The 20,543-nt window shown below is 43.5% G+C and overlaps 2 protein-coding genes across 4 annotated transcripts in view; both read left to right on the forward strand.

The window, feature by feature from the left end:
- Nucleotides 1–8,909, forward strand: part of TTC27 (tetratricopeptide repeat domain 27) — a 34,131-nt gene extending 25,222 nt beyond the window's left edge. Inside the window, exons 13-20 of the mRNA XM_032947716.2 lie at nt 278–505; nt 2,745–2,843; nt 3,230–3,282; nt 5,716–5,881; nt 6,115–6,312; nt 7,231–7,342; nt 7,550–7,650; nt 8,380–8,909. Coding sequence (XP_032803607.2) covers nt 278–505; nt 2,745–2,843; nt 3,230–3,282; nt 5,716–5,881; nt 6,115–6,312; nt 7,231–7,342; nt 7,550–7,650; nt 8,380–8,502 — 1,080 coding nt within the window. The 3' untranslated portion in view covers nt 8,503–8,909. The remainder of the gene's footprint in view (nt 1–277; nt 506–2,744; nt 2,844–3,229; nt 3,283–5,715; nt 5,882–6,114; nt 6,313–7,230; nt 7,343–7,549; nt 7,651–8,379) is intronic.
- Nucleotides 8,910–9,621: 712 nt separating this feature from the next.
- Nucleotides 9,622–20,543, forward strand: part of LTBP1 (latent transforming growth factor beta binding protein 1) — a 57,908-nt gene continuing 46,986 nt past the window's right edge. For 2 of the 3 annotated variants that reach the window (XM_032947711.2, XM_032947712.2), the window contains exons 1-2: nt 9,622–11,149; nt 13,007–13,077. In XM_032947711.2, coding sequence (XP_032803602.2) covers nt 10,734–11,149; nt 13,007–13,077 — 487 coding nt within the window. In that variant the 5' untranslated portion in view covers nt 9,622–10,733. The remainder of the gene's footprint in view (nt 11,150–13,006; nt 13,078–20,543) is intronic. The other variant, XM_032947713.2, reaches the window with a different exon arrangement.

Here is a 20,543-nt window from a genome sequence, read left to right on the forward strand (position 1 = left end):
AGCGGTGGCGCAATGATTAGTGCACTATGAATCCAGAGGCCTGCGTTACATTTCCAACCATGGCCAACACCAGTAGTGCGTGCTATCTGATCTGGTCCTGGGCACCCAGCCACAGCTCCACCAAGAGGAACTGACCAACATTGTAAAGTATGGTTAAACCACCTCCATGACCGACATTGTATTTGGAGACCTTCATCCAGAAGTGGATTTATAAAGGAAAGTACATATGTATGCATGCAAGTTTCCTCTTGTGTGCCGTGTGACGGTGCTGATACAGGCAGAAGAGGTGGTCCAGCAAGAGCTGGCCAAGAAGGAGACGCCGACCCTGCTGTGTCTGCTCGGGGACGTGACGCGCCAGTACGAACCGTATGAGCGCGCGTGGGAGGTATCAGGCCACCGCAGCGCCCGTGCACAACGCTCCAAGGGCCTGCTGCACCTCCGCAACAAGGAGTTTTTGGAGTGTATTGCCTGCTTCGAGCGCTCTGTCACCATCAACCCTCTGCAGGCATGCTTTGTTGTGTAAAATTGATTTGTTTTTGCCCTACGTTTTGTATCACGTATTTAATGAATGAGTGGATCACTTCGTTGTGAATTTTGTGCTGGGTAGAAGGAAGAGTGAGTTAGCTCTAGTGCCAGTGGGGGGGGGGGTTGGTGAAGATCAACATGGGACATTGTCATGAGTGGAGGTTGTAAAACTTATTTTTTTATGTGATGGATGGGTGAGTGCTTGAGATGTGTTAAGAGCACAGACATTTTCAGAGTTGGTCAGAATATAATGGTGAAAAGTTAATGCATTTCTTGTCATTTTATTATGGTGTTTTGTTCTGTCAACATTTGTAAAAACCTTGGTCTTTTGTGGGAAAAGTACTATATCTCCTCAATTGGTACCATTGTTTACAAAATTAAATTTCCCATGGTGTATTATTATATATGGACCTTTTTTGGCAATCCCGATTCAAGATTAGTCAGTTTCTTAAAATCTTGACTTGTTTGTTTTTTCAAAAGTTTGCAAAAGAGAATTTAAAGAGTTCAAACAAAATACTCCCAGCATGAAAAGCCTAATTTTATTGACTTTATTAATAGACTTTTAAAAGCGTCTGTAGCTCAAAGTCAGACCACCAACCAAACAGTCCCCATAGATCTCGCATGGAAGTCCTTTTACCAAGTTGTGTTGGGATAATGTTTCTTTTGAAAAATTTCCAGCTGTTGATTTAAAAATAAATAAATGTTGCTTTGTACATGTAGTATTTGTATCGGATAGAGCATTGCGACCATACGCGTGGTGTGCACACGGCGGATGTGTTTCGCTGCATGGGGCTGTGCAGTGTGTAAATTCCCCACGTCGTGAGAGTATACTGAAGCCTTGTGTATTAGGTACACTCGCCCTCCCACGTGAGGAATTTATACGCTGTGGTGCTCCGTGCAGCTGAGCGCAGCAGAAGCACTCGGGCAGCGAATCCCGAGCTGTAAGATGGCGCGCTGGACCACGTGTGTGCTGAGTGCAGAAATATTGTGACTGACAAGGGGCCCTTAAGACATCCGTCCATGGGGATTATCATCCGCAAGACTTCGTTAGGCGATCAGAAAGTGCTGTTAGTGTTGGGATTTTGTTCGGACTAGAGGCAGAAGCTAGCAGCCAATGCTAGAATCCTTTGCAAGCCCAAAGGAAACCTCTAGGAGCCAAGCCAAGGCTACATAAGCTAAACTGAGCAGCTCACAAGACCTTTATTATTTAAACACAGAGAAATATTTTGACATTTTACTGGAATTCTTCCATCTTTAAACAAAGTCTGAGGTTTTTTGTTTGAAATTAATTAAAATAACATATGAAGTATAATTTTGAAGCTGTTATAGTTTATGTTAAAAAAAGATTCAAACAATAGTAATATATATGCTTATGCGGTGGCTTTTCAAATATGTAATTTTTAGTTTCAAGCCGCATAGTGTGGACATGTACCACCATGGACACTCGTGGTTGTGTAGGTGACGGACAGGCGTGCAGGCTTTCATTAGGGTAGCTGTAAACAAAAAGCTAGCTGTGTAACTGAGAGAAATATTGGGGCAGGGCAAAAGGCATATGTTAATTATTAACCTGTATGCCTCCATGTTAAAACATGAGAATCGTCTAACTTATGCAGTTGCATATCAAACAGTCTTCATATACAGTAGCATATTAATTCACAATGAACTCTAACCTCAAATTAAATATTTGTTTCCCAGATTAATGAAGGTAGTATGCTTTGTTTATGGAGATATCTTAATGTTTTGTAAAAACCCGCAGAACCTTAGTTAGAACATTGTTTGGTTTCCAATATACATGCAAGTTTATCAGATGTGGTAAGCCCTCTGATACACTGCCAGGCTGATTTTAAACTGTGCTCACACATTCCATAAGAGTAAAGCGGTTACAGGGAACGTGGGCAAGATGTGGACAGCCTTCATTGGAAGTGCTGTTGGCATGGGCATTTCAGTTGTAACTCAAACACTGTATAAATAAGAAAAAGTAAAATGATGTTTCGCAAAGGTGCAAACTGTTGATGCCCTCACTCACAATTGTATTGATGTCCTGTGTTTAAATTGAATATGTCCGTGTTTTCATCATTGTCAAAGTGGTACAATATTTAGTTATTTGTTTATGTACGTGTACACTGCATGGATGAGTAAGTCCAGGATTTGAAAGCTATTGTATAAAACGATATAGAAATGACTCTTTTAAAAAAAATCCTATGGTGTGTGTCGGGCAGCTGGGTGTATGGTTTTCACTCGGCTGTGCGTACATGGCCACGGAGGGATACGACGGTGCGGCGCGTGCCTTCCAGCGCTGTGTGACCTTGGAACCTGATGTGAGTACAGTTAGGGAAAGGGAGCGAGTACTTCCTGTGCTTGCATTCACGAGTGTAAAAAACACCAGTGTTCTAGTCCCAATGCTGCTCGGCAACATTTGGGTCTGGAAGACGGGTGGGTGGGGGGAACCCTTTGTGGTCATGCTAGCTGTGGCTTCCTGCCATTGTGTGGGATTACCCCGAGCTGCCATTCATTGCTTTCCGCTCTTTTCATTTCGCCAAACTCGAGCTGTTTTTCTTCCATGTTATCAGAGGCTTCCACTACGCCAGCAGAATAGAAAATGGCTCGTTTTACTGTGCTTTTTACATCGACACTGATATTTTTGGGGGGAAACAAAACTACAGTAGTTTTTGTTTCAAATGCATGTCTCATTTGTCTTTTTCAGAATTCGGAGGCTTGGAACAACCTATCAACTGCTTATATCAGACTAAACCAGAAGTGAGTCATACTTTAATTTAGATATGCAGTATCTGACATTGCAGACAAAATGAATAATTTTTTGGGTCAAGTTGTGAAATTTAGTATACATATCCTTGGTATTTTTTTTTAAATGAAAATTTGGTACGAACATCCAAAATTAAACTAAATAGGCATCCACAAAACATAATGCAGCAGTAAGACCATGTGGGGTGGAACACTAATTTATTTTACCACAATATAGATGTTCGGTTGCATTTCATATTTATCAGGATGCAAATTTTGGCTGTGCCACATTTCACTCTCACCCAAATTTTGTATTGGATTTACGGGCCTCATTTTTGTCCTTTGACCATTTACTCTTGGTGAAATTCTACTTTTGTAAATATAGTTTTAAAATTTCCACTTGCTAAAAATACAAAATATGTGTAGGCAGAAGGATCCCTGCTGCCGGGTTTGCCAACTTCTTTGATAAACAGTGGTGATATCTAAACCTTAGAATAGTACGAAGGCTTGGTGGTATCGAACAAACTATTTTTTGCCACTGGCCACTCAAAATAACTGCCCAAGAGCTTTCCCATTGGCCAGCTGTGCCGTCGCATCTCTTGTGTTAGAGACAACTTTGAGCTTGAGGGTTTCAACATTTAATAGTCAGCCGTGTTAACAGTCTCCAAACATCTAAACACAGCCTCCAAACGGACCTAATAAGATATCCACGTCCTACTGAACTTGTTTGTAAATAATTGAACGATTGACTGTATATTCATAGTCTTGCGGAGTTTATTATTAATTCCGATATCATTAAATAAGTGCTCGAGTTTTGTATACTTTTTGTAGATTTGTTTCTACTTGCCCCTGAGCGAAGGGTAAGGAGAGACATTGGTGGGGCCCCGCACAACTGTTGAGGTCAATGCCAGGCTCGCTCATTACCATTATAGTGACTATAGGTCAATTTATCATAATCCATGTAATTTATATGGAAAGAGAGGATCTTAATCCTGTAAATCAACGTATGTACTTGTAAGAAAGCCACAATAGGACATGCCTTGTAGAATGCCAATATGACACTGTGACACATTTGACCAGCAAGACATTGCTTGTTGAATGTAAAAATAACTTTGAATTCTAAATACCAATGTACATGATTCATTGTTTTAAAAAAAGCTGCCTTTAAAAGGCTTAGATTGTACTCCGCAATTAGTTATACTTATTTAAATGAAGTGCATATTCATTGGTCAATTATTTGCCTGCTCTGGCATCACTATGCCAAGCCTCTTGCATTGTCTGTAGTCCCGTAAAAGTCACGTGCCAGTGTGTATTGAACAAGCTGTATTGAGGCTATGATTGTTAGAATATCAGTGGAGGGTGCCTCTTTTGCAGTATGGAGGGGATGCATGCACTTTTGTAATGATGTGAGCTCCTCCATACACATGTGGGATGAATCTCATGGTAGCTGTGCCCTTACTGCACTGCATGCTCAACATCGACACTGCAATTATTGTCACCATTTGGAGAATACCACATTTATATAACGTTATCTACAACATTGAGCAAACATTTTATATTCTGTATATACAGTAACCGCGAGTATCTCGGTTTAAGTGATACACTCATCGGTCGTCACGCCGAGTCGTGAAATAAAAATTCGTGCTACCGTGTAGCATCCACCGTGTCTCGCAGGGTCTCGCGAGACACGAGGCACTTCTCGATCTGTATCTGCGGGTAAGCACGGTGGTAAGGAAATCACATGACGTAGTTAGTACGCCATTGCATTACAGGAAGACTTCATTGTATTGTGTGACGTCATTGTTACAAATTTCTGGGGGCCAAGGCGCTGCTTAGCCAATCAGCTGTCCATCTGTTTTGTTTGTTGTACATACTGTACAGTACATGTTATTGTTGCAGTTAATCATGGACCCGGATCGTGCAGCCCCAAAGGGGGAGGGTGGGCGAAGCCCCTCCTTCTAACCAGCCCTTTCCCCATTATCTCATTGTCATCATCGTTAATATTAAACGTATAAAAAGTTAATGTAATGTTTATGTTTTATTGTGTTATTGTATAATGTTCTGTATTTTATAAAGAGGCAACTTAGTTAAGCTATGACGAGTCTGACCGTGGCAATGCTTCCCCTAACCCCCTATTACCCATAGGCCACTGTGGTTTACCAACTGCGCATTTACCAACCGCGAGATTTTTCAGGAACGTGAAAAAACCTAACCTTCGCGGTTGGCAAGGCATTCCTGTACAAATATACATTACATCAGTAGCAATGGAATTTTCCCCGCTACTGTATGTATAATTTATATGCAAATCTAGAAATTTAGAGCGTGATATGAAACTAATTAAAGTCACGTCAAAATGTTACTCAGTTATTGTAATATTTATCATTTGGTTCATAAAGGAAATGCTCGGCTTAATGCATATCAGGCTTCTTTGTATTTTTGTCACTTAAGGCTCAAAGCTTACCGGGCACTTCAGGAGGCGCTTAGGTGTAACTACGAGAGCTGGCAAATTTGGGAGAACTACATCTTGACCAGCGCGGATGTAGGGGACTTTGCGGACGTCATCAAGGCATATCATCGCATGATGGACTTGAAGGAGGGCTACAATGATGAAGAGGTGATCAAGCACATTTGCTTTATCTAAATTACACTGCTTGAGGAGGACATGCATTGGTTACCTTTTTCTTTACGTAACTTTGACCAGTCTGGCTGCGTAGCCATGGCTGCAGGATAAACATGCACACATTCCCATAATGCTCACAGGTGGCTCTTTAATGCTGTTGAAGTGTTGTGTTTCGAGTTGTCTGTTGAATCTTAAGGTACAATAGTTTCTGTGATGCCTTGCGGCAGGTGCTCCATATTGTGGTGAGAGCAGTGACGGAGGGGCTGCCGGACTTCAAGGGGGATTCTGCAGCTGCTCTGCTTGGGAAGGCCCGGGAGCTTATGGGCCGTGTCACCAGCCGAGTAACCAGTAATGGCAACGTGTGGCGTCTCTACGCCAAGTTGTACAGCGATGGAACATCTCCTAGCCAAGAGGATAATGATAAGGTGGGGGTGGCTCGTGTTGTTTGATCATGTCTTGCCTCTTAGGAAAACAGAACTAGATTTAATCTGGCTTTATTTTAACTTGTGTAAGTACATTAAGTTTATGGTCTCTGACTATAATGTTGTATAAATACGAATACTGTAAATTATATTGTCATGTATAAATAAGCACTTCGTTGTTACAAACATGGTACTGTTTATAATAAATGTTTCACAATATAGGCATACCTCTGATAGCACTAAGGATGTGTTCTTGGTAAACGAAACGCTGTACGAAACAGCGCTATAGGAGGTTACTATAACATGGTTCAAATGGAGATGCGTTACTGACAGCACTATTTTTACCTATGAGTGATATGAGGGCTTCATTGGGTTATCGATAAGTCTTAATAATGATACTGTACACATGATAAATGTATAAAATCATTTTATAAATAAAAATAACTTTGAATGATGACATAAAAAATACAAGTTATGTACTTGGTCGGAGTTTGCGTACGATTAACCACGGTCTGCTGCAAACAGACGTTCCACGGGAAACTATACTAACCATGGATCGCTTGCCAATTCATCTATGCAGTGATTAACCCTCGATGGATCGGTACTCTGTGGCTGTCAGTTTGACTCTGAGCACAATCGATGCAATAGACACCTCGATTCAGGTTCCATAAGACCATATCAGGGCAAGGCAAATACATGCCCCTACGGGCAATGCTTAATCTACTTCTATGTATGTGTAGTGTCAGTGAGACGGCGCTATTACACTACATATGGGTTAATCCGCACAGGAATTTTCCTCCAGGACAGTGTTATAAGAAATATGTCTGTAATAAAGTGTGCATCTTTTTATCTTTTTTGCACTGTTGGAATTTACACTATCATTTCCTCTGAAGCATGTAACTATTCTTTGCTTTTTTGTAGGTTTTGCAATTTTTGTCAAAAGCTCATCGCTGTGATACACTATCCAGTGATTGGGAGAAGGATGTCAATTCATTCAAGGTTGTGGCCAACAGGGCAGTAGAACTTGCTCAAGGTATGTTTTAGCACAACATTTTTAGATATCATGAAATTACTTGCAAGTACTGTATTTGTATTTATTTTAGGGGGAAAACGTGTATTGACTTAAGATGTATAGTTATAGAACACTCTTTGTTATATCCTAATTGGCCTTCTCAACATATCCAAACAACATCTGTTAAACACAAATTTGATGATGGCTTTTTTGGTCTTTTCCTTCTAGTGTCCATCCAATGTGCCAAAAAAAAGGGCAGTGTGCAGGAGGCCATGCAGCTGTTGTCATCAGCTCGTCTCAGCCTCCGGGGCCTTTCTGCTAAGGCCAAGGTGAGTCCAAGCAGAGTTTAAGAGAATTCTAGCAGCTGTGCATGGCTACCATTAAACACTCATTGATGGGCATTGTGCGTTTTGGAATTTTTTTGGATCCAGAGTAAATTTAATTTTGTAATATTTTACGATGGAATGTACTTTATGCTCAAAAATATATTTTTTAAATTAACTTGCTTTATGAATAAAAAATACAGACTTATAGTGTATTCTAGTAAAAACATACAAATCTGTTTCATCACTTTTTCTAAAATGCTACTGGAATCATCAGCAGCAAACATGCACTACATACTGATGGATAAGGGCCTCTCCACATTATCACCATCCTTCATGGTTCATCAATCTCTGGTGCATGTGCTAATATTGTTGCTTCATCGTCCTCACAGTCATGTCTTCTCCTTTGGTTGCAATTCCAGTCCCATCCATTGGCCATCCTTTCTCGTAATGCATCCTTGCCCAACCCAACTTACTTTCCTTAAGTCAAGATATCTCAAATATTAGATTGTGATCTGATCCAAGTATTCCTTTTTTGGTGTCTTTGTTTAATTCCCAGCATGCATATCTCCATGCTTTTTTGCATCTGTTCAATTATTGTTCCATTTTCTTTGTAAGGGTCCATCTTTTCTGATCATATGTCATAGGAATACTGGAAAACTTATGATAAGATTGCAATCGTGTGTACATGATGTGATACATGACCACATTTGGTGTTACTTTGACTGCGAGCAGCAGCAGCACACGGATATGAGCACCGGGGAGCTACAAGGTGACCTCATGGACATTGTGCGGGCGATGGACAGCCTCGGGTTGGAGTTACAGGAGCTCTGCAATAAGCTTAGGAATTCCGTGTAGTAGCTGCACAGAGCAGAGGATCAAATCTCAACGCTGCAATGCACACTCAAGCTCAGTAACTGCACTCGTGGTATTCAAGTTTGAAATGAAAAAACAGATGTCAGCTGGATGAGACTCGTATATTACTCAATTGATCATTGCTAATTCCGATTCCACATCATACCATGTCTTATCTTCAGTTTGTTATGATTGAATATAATGACTCTTCTAGGAGGAAATTATTACCGTACAAGTATTTTTGTGAGAGAGTAATTGATATGTTTGGAATTCATTCATGTGGAGTTGTGCCTTAAGGGAAAAAGGTATCTTAATACCGTATTGCTTGTATCCTGCAGTTTGGGGTGTGAACATGCAATGTGTGCATCGTTATATTTGGAAATGTTTTCAATAAATTAACATTTTCTACATTTGTTATGTCATTTAATTCAAACTGTTTTGATTCCATTATTCCAGTCCAGTTTGCTTAAGATACTTTAAATCTGCACTGTGGTTTTAAATAAAGGTTTATTGTGTAATGTAGGAATCGTATAAAAATCTAAACATGAAGCACATGCAATACTGCACTAAGCAATAAGAATGTGACTAATTTCTATTTGCATTAAACTGCTCGTCGTGGGACGGCAAATATAGCGTTGAAACATTAAATGTGTTTTATTTGGCTTGTTGCACGCCAGCAAAGTTTTCTATTTTTTTCCCCTCAATCGCATCCGCTTCCCTCCCTAAAATAAAACTTGTAAAAAAGAAAACTCTTGTGGGGGAGGGAGGGAGGGGGGCTGAGGCAAAAAAAAATTGATCAAATAACCCCGCACCTGCAGTGAACTCTCACTTTGGTGACCTCACCTCCCACCCACGCACATCGGTAACGACTCAGCTGCATGGCATCTGCTCGGTCACCGCTTGATTGGCTGGGCCATCTGTTGGCGCCGCCCTCCGCTCTCCTCCGCCCGACACACCCGCAAAGCACACGCGGTGTCGGCGCGGGTCTCGCGATTGCAATAGGCCCGCCAGGGCGGTGACGCACATCAAGAGGGCCGGCGCGTTCCACACGATTGGCCCCACACGCAACCACAGTGGTGGGTGAACATTGGCCGCAAGTTGGGGAGTTTCCCCCCCACAGGCCCCGCCACTGGGAGGCGGGAACTCCCCGGCAACGCGTGGGCCGCGCGTGGATGCGGTTCGGGGGATAAGTCATGTGTAGCCCGCGGGCAGTGAGCTCACACTGAGCGGTGGCTTGCATGGGATGGGACCCCCCTTTCCTAACGTTCTCTTTTTATCTGGCGGGACCCCCCCCCACTCTTGTTCTGGTAGGACTCCGTGTAGGTCACTATTTTGGAAGCCACTACCTTCCCTCCTCCCCTATTCGCGAGACCACACTTTTCTTTTTTCGACTAGTGGGACTCCAATATTAACGGACTCTACCCCGTCATCCTCAGTGGAACCCTGAAGTCAGTAGAGTTTTGACCCCTCTATCCTGGTGGGCCCCATTTCCATATAACTTCCTCCTGGTAGGCACTTATTACTCCCTCTTGTTAGAATTCTACATCTGGTGATGCTCTATAATTGTCCTGGTGGGGTCCCGCTTCTACTGTTCTAGTGGGGGTCTGCTGTCTTCTGGTGGAGGTGTTCCTCTCCATTATATTGGGAGCTCTGCTTTCTAGTTAACCCCTTCGTTGTACCTGCTTTTTAAAACTTTCCCGATGGGTCATCTTGTGCTTTGATGTGTGTCCCCTCTTCATTTTCTTGGTAGGACCTCTTCCAACTTCGCAATAATGGGCCCTATCTCCTCGTGAAAGAGCCTTTTATTTACTCGGGGCAGCGATCTCCAACTTCCTTCCCCTCGTGGTGAAGGTTCCCCCAGCTGGTGCCCAAAGCCTCGTCCTTTCCCGGCGAAGTCCCACCGCGTGGTGGGGTCAATCCCCCTCCGAGTGGAAGTGGCCTCTCTCCTCCTGGTAGTGGGGGTCCTGTCCCGGCGCACCCTTCCACTCCTCCCCCTTCTCCTCCTCCTCCAGCCTTCGCTAGCCACCTCCCCCGCCTCTTTATTAAGGTGAATGCTGTAAATCCCAGGAAGGCAATCCGCACGCATTCCGAGCGCCAGGACCCACGACCCGGTCGAGACGCAGGTCGCGTCCCAGCGTCCCCCAGGAAGAAGCGACCTTCGGCGGCCCTCCGGTTCCGCCACCCCGGGCTCTCGGCCACCCAGGGCCCCCTGCGGAGAAGAGGCGCAAGGAGGCATGGCGAAGGTCGCCGTCTGCCCGTGCCGCTGTCTGTGCCTGCTGCTGCTGCTGGCCGTGTTGGCTGGGGCTCAACATAGGAGCTACCGAAGGGTCTTCACATACGTGGTGCAGCAGCAGCAGCAGGGACAGCAGCAACAGCAGCAGCAGCTTGAGCAGCAGATCGCGCAGTCTCACCGCGTAGCCGGCTTCAGGGACAGCCCCGTGCGCCTCCGCGCCGCGTACGGCGCCGAGGGGGCGCTGCCCCTGCGGGCCCGACCCGGCACGGGGACCCAGCAGCATCATCATCATCAGCAACAGCAGCAGCATCATCATCAGCAGCAGCATCATCAGCAGCAACATCATCAGCAGCATCATCAGCAGCAGCAGCATCATCAGCAAGGCTCGGCTCCACGGCAGGCAGCACAGCTCCCCGGGTGAGTGCAGTCGAGCTTGTTGCGTCTTGCTCACACAGCGGCACGCACGGGTAGGGTCCCAGAGGTGGAGCGATGGACCCAGGGGTCCCGGGATGGAGGGGACCATCTCTTGACCCGAGGAGGAATCGACTCGCCCAGGGTCGCGGGCTCAGTCCAGGGTACATGGGATGGACGAGACCATCTCTTGACCCGAGGAGGAATCAACTCGCCCAGGGTCGCGGGCTCAGTCCAGGGTACATGGGATGGAGGGGACCATCTCTTGACCCGAGGAGGAATCGACTCGCCCAGAGTCTCGAGGTGGAAGGCTCAGTCCGGGGTACATGGGACGGAGCGACCGTCTCGTGGAGTACTGGAGAAACCATCTCTGGTTCTTCCCCGGCTCCTGGAGCTGTCTTCTTATGGATGTCAGCGTTGGGGCTGTTGGTGTGTGCCTTCGTTAAAGTACTGTACTTTAACGACGCGTTATTTGTGCGTTTGGAGTGTATGTTAGAAGCACGGGTTAATTGTAAATGCACGTGCCTCTAGTTTCGTGGGTTTAGTTGTTGTGTTTGTGTTATTTGTGCGAGTAGTCGCCAGTGGTTGAGGAGGATGGGGAGGTGATTAGAGATCTCTCCTCCCCCCCCACGTCACCAACACGCATTGACCCGCGCGGTGAAGTATGGCCAAACAAGACGGCGTGGCGAGACCTTTCAATGGTCTATTGACAGCGTGCTTTATGTTACTACGCACCCCGGTCGGTGGTATTTGCGCAAAGTGGAGGTTGTGTGTGTGTGTGTTTTGGGTCGGTTTGTGTATGTTGTTCCTTGGCTTGTGTACAATGGGTGGGCTTGTACGTGTGTGTGTGTGCTGGTTTATTTGTGTGCTGGTTTATACACACATCAGCGTCTTGAGTTGCGGTTGCATAAGATGCTTTATTCATCAAAATTTTGTGCATTTCTGGCTTGTTTGCTGCTAAGTGTGTTGGTTTTTTGTTGTTGTTGCGGGTCGTGTGTGCCGTTTGGGTGACCCGCTCGCCGTGGGTGAACAAAATGCATTCCTCGTTGAAGAATCCGCGTGTGGTAGGTATTCTTCTCAAAGCCATCGATCAAAGGGGAAATAAAGATCAATCGCATCACGCGTATATGCACTGCTTCATCAATTGTGCAAGTGCTCAACTCCCCCCCACCACCCCCCTGATATCACCTGTTCCCAAGCCAGTTGCTGTAACTTGGTAAGCACGGGCCACCAATCGGTGTAATCACGTTAAGTGTCTAATCACAGTTAATCACTTAACTGTTGTACCACCACCCAGCGTGCTGCGTCTCCCCCACCGGATGATATTAATTTCGCTCCAGTAATTTAATGGCTTCACCTGAGGGACACTAGCCCACGCGGTTAAAGCATTGACGCACTCGAGCGTAGACGCGCAACCCTTGAGATGTTTAACGATGCCTGCGAATTGTACAAAGCAATTCCATCGCGAAAAATTAATGCCCCCTCCCATCACGGCAAATGCCGCAAGTTGTGAAGCTGTGCTTATGCCTTGACCTCGTAATGTTTGCGCTTCGTGGTGTACTTCGAAAAGGGTGAAAGGCAATTGAACCCTGAATGTAACTTTATAAAAATTGTGCTGTAGAATACATGTCTCACGGCATCACTTCCCTCGGATAGTTCGTCACTGCGTGACACGGGAATCCCTGGGTGCCGGAGGCTACATGAGCTGGGTGTCGACTCGTCTCGCGCCACCGCGCAAACGCTCTCCCAATGCGTTTTACGCGTCGCCGTCATTCATACTTCAGCATTCCAAGTCAACGGGAACACGAGGCTTTTTGTTTGTGTTTGCCCATCGTAAAAATTGTCTTCCTGTATCTGATGCAGGCCGAACATTTGTGGAGCACAGTGCTGCCCAGGATGGAGCCAGAGCCCCGGCTCCCAGATGTGCACCAAACGTACGTCCTGACCCCTCGCCCCCTACCCTGTGTCCCTGCGGTGTGCGATTATGAACAAAACTGTACTGTAATTTAACAACATTGCGAGGGCAATGGTTGAAATTGTGCGAGTTGAAAATGCGCTGTCAATGATACAGAAGTGTGCTCCCTCCAGATGGCGCTCTTTCTCCTGCTGTGGTGTTTGGGAAGTATCAACTGTTTAAGAAGTTACCCATAGTGCTTTCTCTAAATGTCAGAATATACTGCTACGTTCCTAAATAGAACAACGTGCTGATAGCCAATACGACCTTTGTGACCTTGCCAATATAGCAGATAGGTGAGGTCACATTTTCATAACTATTATCAGCATTAAAACGACCGGACTCTTTCAGGTTGACTGTGATGTGCTACATTTTGAGTACGTCCATTTCATTCAACATTTGTTATTCTTCAAATGGTAACCTTTAGAAAGATGCAGGTGAGTGATATGCTTCTCAGATGTATATGCGTTACAACATATGTTTTGGCATTATCTTAAGATTTGACATAAATGTGGTGTTCCCTTAAAAATAATAGCATTCTTAAAATAATAATATACCTTGTACTTATTTATTTATACTCTCACTGAGAAGAAAGGAAGAACTTGATATTTGGGCCAACTGGCCTTCCTGAAGAACGCCTTCCTGTTATTTCCTGTACCAGTTATATATAAGTTCACTGAAGCTGCAACTTGACAACACATTTTTCAATTTCCATTGTAGTAATGGAAAACAGAATGGCAGTCTTAGTAATTCACAGGATACTGACTGTAAGTAAATGGAAAGTTCATCACTACATCCTGAGGTATCTGTGGGAAGATCCTATGTCAGCTGGTAAAAATCACTTCAGTTCTGCACAACATGTGTACTAAAGCCAGGAATTTGGGTGGCTGCAGCATAAATGGCCATTCATTGATGTGAGAACCAATCAATCAACTTCCAGGTGCCATTGAGAAAATGCACGAAAGATAAATGTTTATCTTCCAAATTGGTTTTACTCAGGCGACCCAAACACAACCAAATCGGCAGCAAGATTTTTCAGACAAACAGCTTTTTCAAACAGCTTCAGAGTCCTCTATTTTCTTCCGTTGTTGATGCGTCTGTAGGACATGACAGTGCACTTACTCAACGTTGCTTAGGAAAAGTATGATGCATTAGCTGCTTTAGTCCTCATTTGAATGCAACGTAGCCCGTGCGAGTCTTCAGTATGTGACATTACCAAATACAGTCATTCTGTAAATGGCATTAGTAGAAATGTTATTTACACTTACCCATTAGACTAACGTCATCTATTCTCCAGGAAAGCCTCAACAAGTCTCAAAGCTCTTTCTCAGGAGGGTCATGCATTGTGATGTTTGGCCATTCTCTATTCAAGAAGCTTGTGCTCATGGGTAGAGATTGTAGTACCCAGAGAAAACTCACGCACATTATGGGCTAACAGTTAAAGATTCACAAGTGGGTTTGCAAACCCACTTATTGCAATAACTTTGCAACCTTTACAGTCTTGGAGTTTCACACATCTGTGGTCGATCAATCCGTGTCTCAAGTGTTGGATCAGAGGTGGGATATAACAAATTCAGTTTAACACGTAGGCTTTCGCGACCAATATCCATCCATAATGCAGGGCTCACAAGTGACGTCATCACATCTATCCCTCTATTTAAGGAAGGAAACAGGAGGATTTCTCCACTTATCTGGCTGTCGCCTGATGAAGCTAGTTGTACTTACTGGCGAAACGTCGTACTCTGATTGTAAATGTTGTGGATTTGCTCTGCAACACACCGATGTGCTGTACTAGTAATCAATTGGCATGTTCTGTTTACGTGACAAACCTTACTAATTAGCTGTGTCAGGTGGTGGCAGGTTTAACGACACATTTATATTTATGCGATCTTTCCCAAAAAACCTATTTTATGGATAACAAATTAAGTTTGTACATATTAGGTCTCGATTTCATTTTATATCATTCTTCCACAGAGGAGTGTGGCGATTGTGACCAATGCATGTTGCGAAGATGTAGCAGGCATGTAATTATTCTCCCCCCTACAATATGATGAATTGTCATAATTCAGGGTCCCATTTTGAATAAAATATTAATTATGTTTTCCCATGGTGAATTTGGCATTTCTAATGGATGCAGGTTTTTATGTTACGTAAATACGTATCACATAGATAATATTCAAGTTCGGTGAATTATCCATCGCAAGGAGCAGGGCAAAGTGAGGAGTGTTCTTCGTGTTCTCAAAGAACTTAGGTTGTATGTCATGGAATGGAGCCAGGTCAACTCGCTCTGGGCTCCTCCTCGGGTGTGAAATTTATCTATAACAATGTGCAGCCAGTGCCTGCTGGTAAAAAATACATCTCCAGCCGTCCGAGTATCATTATCGTGCAAGTCGGAGCTGGGTAATCTTCAGGCTGTTTATTATAAATACAGAAGTACTGAAATGATGTGACATATGATCTAGAGCCAGTGCGTGGCGCTATTAATACTGTGGCACGACGATCCACGTGGTAGGATTGTGCCAGATAACGAGTCTTATGGCTGATTCAGAATAATCCACTACAAGAACCGTAGTGTCAAACCTCATGCTTGTTTTTACATATTTCCTTTGTTTTTCAGCAAGACCACCGATTGAAATAATATAATTCCCTGTATATTTAGCAGAATTGGTATTTGAACATATTTGCATTTGAATGTATTGGCGGTACACCGGCACGTGGGATGAAATAAGCAAAATTTTGCACAATTATTTATTTTCTTGCGATGCACAACTCCGGTCATAAAATCTTGCGGGGTGCGTCAAAACCTGTTCTCGTGATGTCGAAGCAGTCAGAAGACGAATGTTATGAATCGTCACAGTATGTTGCCGTAGAGCACCCAGTGTGATGACAACTGTCTCCATGTTCCAAAGGCAAATTTGATTCGTGCCCTAGACTTGGTCGGACGGTTCCTCGATTCATTTCCGGAATCATTCTTGGCGGACGATGGCATCAAAAGATTATGGCTCGTGTCACACGTTCGAATGGGAAAGCAGCTGCTGAATCTCAGGAAACCTCTGATGGAGAGTCTGCAGCTCACTCAAGCGCAACAACGACATCGTCAGTTCTGGTCTAATTTTTATTTGGCGGGTCTCCAGAATTAGCTCGGTCAGCGGCAGCAGCGACTTCTCAGGCATTTTCTTTTGGTGGAGCGTCAGCAACGGCTACAGTGTCTGATCGAGCTTCATCGTCAACTGGAGTCAGCAGCAATTCAATCAACAGCAACTGAGTCTGCACGGATGCAGTTGCCGTTTACGAGGACCGGTGTGTTATGCTGCACTGATGTACCGTCAGTACATCAATTTAATGTTGTATTGGGAATTAATTGTTAATGTTGGCATCGTGGTAATTGTGCAGCACGACCGGGTGAGTGCCAGGATAGCCCCCTGTTGGCAGGTGTCCAGCAATCTGCCGGCCTCTGTTATGCTGTCAGGCTCCGTGCACTCTCGGCCAAATTCTTCGGATGGTTTTAGATCCCAGTGTTTCAGATGCCGTACTTTAATAAAGCCCAGTATGACTGATATCGCTTGTGTGGCGCCCGTTTGCCTCGGTGTTGAAGGGGGCCGTCTTTCATGCTACGTGACTGTGCAGAAACTGGCAGTGTTTTTCTTACTTTGCTTCTGTGCAGTGGCCATATTGCAACAAGCTGGTTAGTGTTCGTCACGATCAAATAAAATGGCATATTAATAGTTATACAGGGTTTTACATTAATTTATGGATTTACATCTACAGTAATGAATACCCTAAACGTTTCCAAGAAAAAAAACGTGATAGATGTTGCGAGCAAAGATTTACTCTTAAGAATGTTTAATGTTTGTAATGCCTTTTTGTGAAAATTAAACAATATGATTAATATTTAAACGTTAATGTTTTTTATTGATTGTATATTTATACCCTCTCATCATGTTATACATACAACAGTTTGATGGCAAATATACACTCTATTGGTATTAATTGATGTGGTTTTTGGCTTGTATAACAACAGAGTTCATAAATTCCTTGCTGGGACTTTTTGTCGGATAATACATTCTTGTGTTTGTTTATAGTGAATTTGTTTTCTGTTTTGGCTTGACAGTTATCCTTGTACCGTATCTATATTGCAGGTTGGTGTCAATAAGTCGTCTGGTTATTATTTCACTGCAGAAGAAGGTCGTACTGAATGTAGAAATCTGTCTCCATCGCTGCCCTCCTCGAAGCAAAGACCGACAGCGGCTAAATAGATGTTTACATAAGCCTATCTTCCTGTTTTGGAATCAGTGTAATAACATCGGCTGAAGTGGTGGCGCAGTGATTAGTGGACTGCACTATGAACCCAGGGACCTTCATTCGATTCCTGGCCACAGTTAACATCAGTCGGTGACGAATAAAATATATATGAACTGCTCTTGGGGCCCCCTTTTTGACCAGTGAAATATGGTCAAAAATCCAATTGACTAACATGGCCTTGGAAAAAGTGAATGAACAAAGGCATTTAAATTAAATCTCAACTTTCGTCGTTTAAATTGCTTTGTCGGCTTCTAAACATGATGTGTGTGTTCATATTCCCCTCCAACCTAATTGGGTGTATTTATTTAAAAAAAGTCCCTAAATATCTAATGCGTACAAAAAACATACCTAACAAAATTTGCCTTGCGTGAAAAAACGCAGATTCGCACTTGCGTAGCATGCAAGAAAACGTCGTTGTGCATAGCTCCTGATGGTTTATGTGTATAAGGTGCCACGCACATCGGAGGTGTGATTGATCAAGCGTAATTTTTAAGCGTAAGTCGTCAAAAATGTTCCGACTCTTTCACAAGCGACAGCCGTTGCCGTGGTTTGCGCGTGATTGCTGGGGTTATTGTGATCTGCCCCAGGGGATAGAATAAGTTCTATCGCTGAAGAGGTCCGTGTCTGCGTCTTGATGTTCAGCTCGTCCCTCGCTGCCCAACAAAGATTATATTTGTTTTCACCTTTTTATGTTACGTTCTGTAACTGGCTTCATTGCTGCTTGTAATGCAGTGTTGCCATTGACTTGGTAACCTAGTTTGGGCACATTTTTGGGAGAATTTCGTATTTTTAAAAATTTTGGAATACTAACTTTTATTTGCATTTCAGCCTTGGCAGAGATTCCTCCGGCTCCCTTGTGGCTGTGTCACAGTCCTCACTTCTTGTGTTAGAATGATTGCTCCCGTAATTTTCGTGCAGTTAACCGTGTAACTCTTAGCATACCTTAGCTAGCAGTGACAGCTGTGGTCCTGAGTCGTGAGGATTTAAGATAACTTTAAAAATGAACTACGTTTGAGGGTTAGTAGTATTATGCGCACAGTTATGAATGACATATTTTGCCCGTGGAACGTTACATTGTATAATCCGCGGCGTTGTATTCGAGCGGTACTTCATTCTAATATTGGCACGAGATTACTACTAACACACGTGCTGAACATGTGCCGAGATTGTTTATTTTTTTATTTTTCCACGACTTGTTATCACTGGACATGTGCCCCTTAACATTGACTGGCAATTGCACCCTTCCTTTTATGTTTATGTCAAACACATCTTGGAGCCAGCAGTGTCATTGCTCGCAAATGCACGCCAGTGTCTTCTCCTGTTACTACACTTCTATGCAAATCCAGTAATCATTTATCGGTGTAACCTTCCATGGAATCGATAATTAATATGGATTCTTAAGCTCTTAATATTCCATTGGATTGCGTGTATGTGATATAAGAGTCAACATTGTTTGTTTTATGTGTATGTTATGTAATCATGGGTTAACATGGCCCGTGCAGCTGCGAGACTGCTACATTCACTGCAATGCTTTAAAAAAATGTTTGAATCCAATTATCAACCGTGAATCGTGAGAATTCATAAGAAAAAAAAACACCAGCTGAGTGGATCATTACGCCCATAATCACGTTTGCATGCACTGAGCATAATGTATAGTGCAGGCTGTGTGATATGAAATGCTCATTTGCCTAAGGGGTACCAGCGTTGTGTCTTGGAGTTGCCTCTAATTGGCGCCTGGGGACATTGTTGCAGAAACTGATCGCTACTTGCACTGTTTTGTGGCTTCAGAAAGTTTCCAAGGAGATGTAACCATAACATCATATTTATAGGGTGTGTGTGTGTGTGAAGAGCCGAGTCAAACCTAAACTATCTAACGGTGTTCTGGATGAATATCTGTGAAAATAATACATATTTGTGTGACCAGTACCATGTTTGTTTACACAATTGGCCTCTTTAGCTTGTGAGTGTGTGCTTCAGGAAATTGTACACCAGCACTGTTAATGAGACCTCCCACAAACTTCTATACAAAGTGTGGTTTGGGGTGGGTTTTCAAAGCTGTTGAAAACGTTTTTTATAGTTTTTATACAGGTCTATAAATTATGATAAAACCCATCGCAAGGGAAAACAGCTGTTATACGTGCAATGCACATTGTTGTATGTTGTTAAAGCTATGTAAATTCAGAAAAAAAAGAGTGCACAACTTGGAGGACAAATGCAATGTACACTTCGGCTGTGGCTAAAGAAAAAGGCAACTTCATTTCTGGGTGCACAGACTATATTACATGTGGATGAAGACTAACAACGTCGATTCGTAAAGTTTGACCCCAAGGGAGGAGGAGGAAACGTTTATTCAAAACACTCCTTTTAATAGCGGTGTTGTGGCCACATATGTCTTCCCAGTGGCTTGGTGTTACAGCGACTCGCATATTATATTCTTCTACTCCAGTAAGCAAGCACGCACAGTGCTTTGGAAAATTTTCAACATCTTGTGATTTCTCTTGTCTATACAATTTTCCAAGCCTTTAAAAAATGGTCTTCAAATAGTGCCTTAGTTAATTGCCGAACTTTCTATGGCAGTTTGTGTTGCAGATAAACAAGTTTCACTCTGCTCTTAAAAATTAGCTTGTGATATCCTTATTATAGCTTTTTGTGTCTTGTCGCCAAATAACTCGATAGTAGATGTAACAAACTGAGATGTGGAAAATTATACTGGTAGGAACGAAGTTGTAAACTGAGTGTACCAGCCTGCAATAGATTAATGTGTCCGTCCGTCCGTCCCCTTTCAATACTTTAACGAAGTGAAATCTCGTGCTGTTGGGTGTAATAAAATTGCGCAAAATTCCAATGTTCCTACCAGCCCACCCTGCAGGGACCTGTTACTACTGTAACAATTGGTCCATGGATACATGCAGTATATCCTTAAGCTAGGCCAGGGTTCGGCAACCAAAATAACATGAAGAGCCATTTTTTTCGAAAAATAAAAAAACCTCTATTTCAAGAGCCGCAATGCATGTGAATACGAGATGGGTGGTCCTTAATAAATAACGCCACGAAGCAGTCCTTTAAGGGCCACGTGGGCTCCAGAGTCGCAGGTTACCGACCCACTGAGCTCGGCAATATTTTGCTGTAAGAACTTTTCTCATT

Source organism: Petromyzon marinus, chromosome 6 (genome assembly GCF_048934315.1).
Source record: "Petromyzon marinus isolate PM22_M1 ecotype Great Lakes invasive population chromosome 6, UKy_Petmar_22M1.pri1.0, whole genome shotgun sequence".
NCBI lineage: Eukaryota > Metazoa > Chordata > Hyperoartia > Petromyzontiformes > Petromyzontidae > Petromyzon > Petromyzon marinus.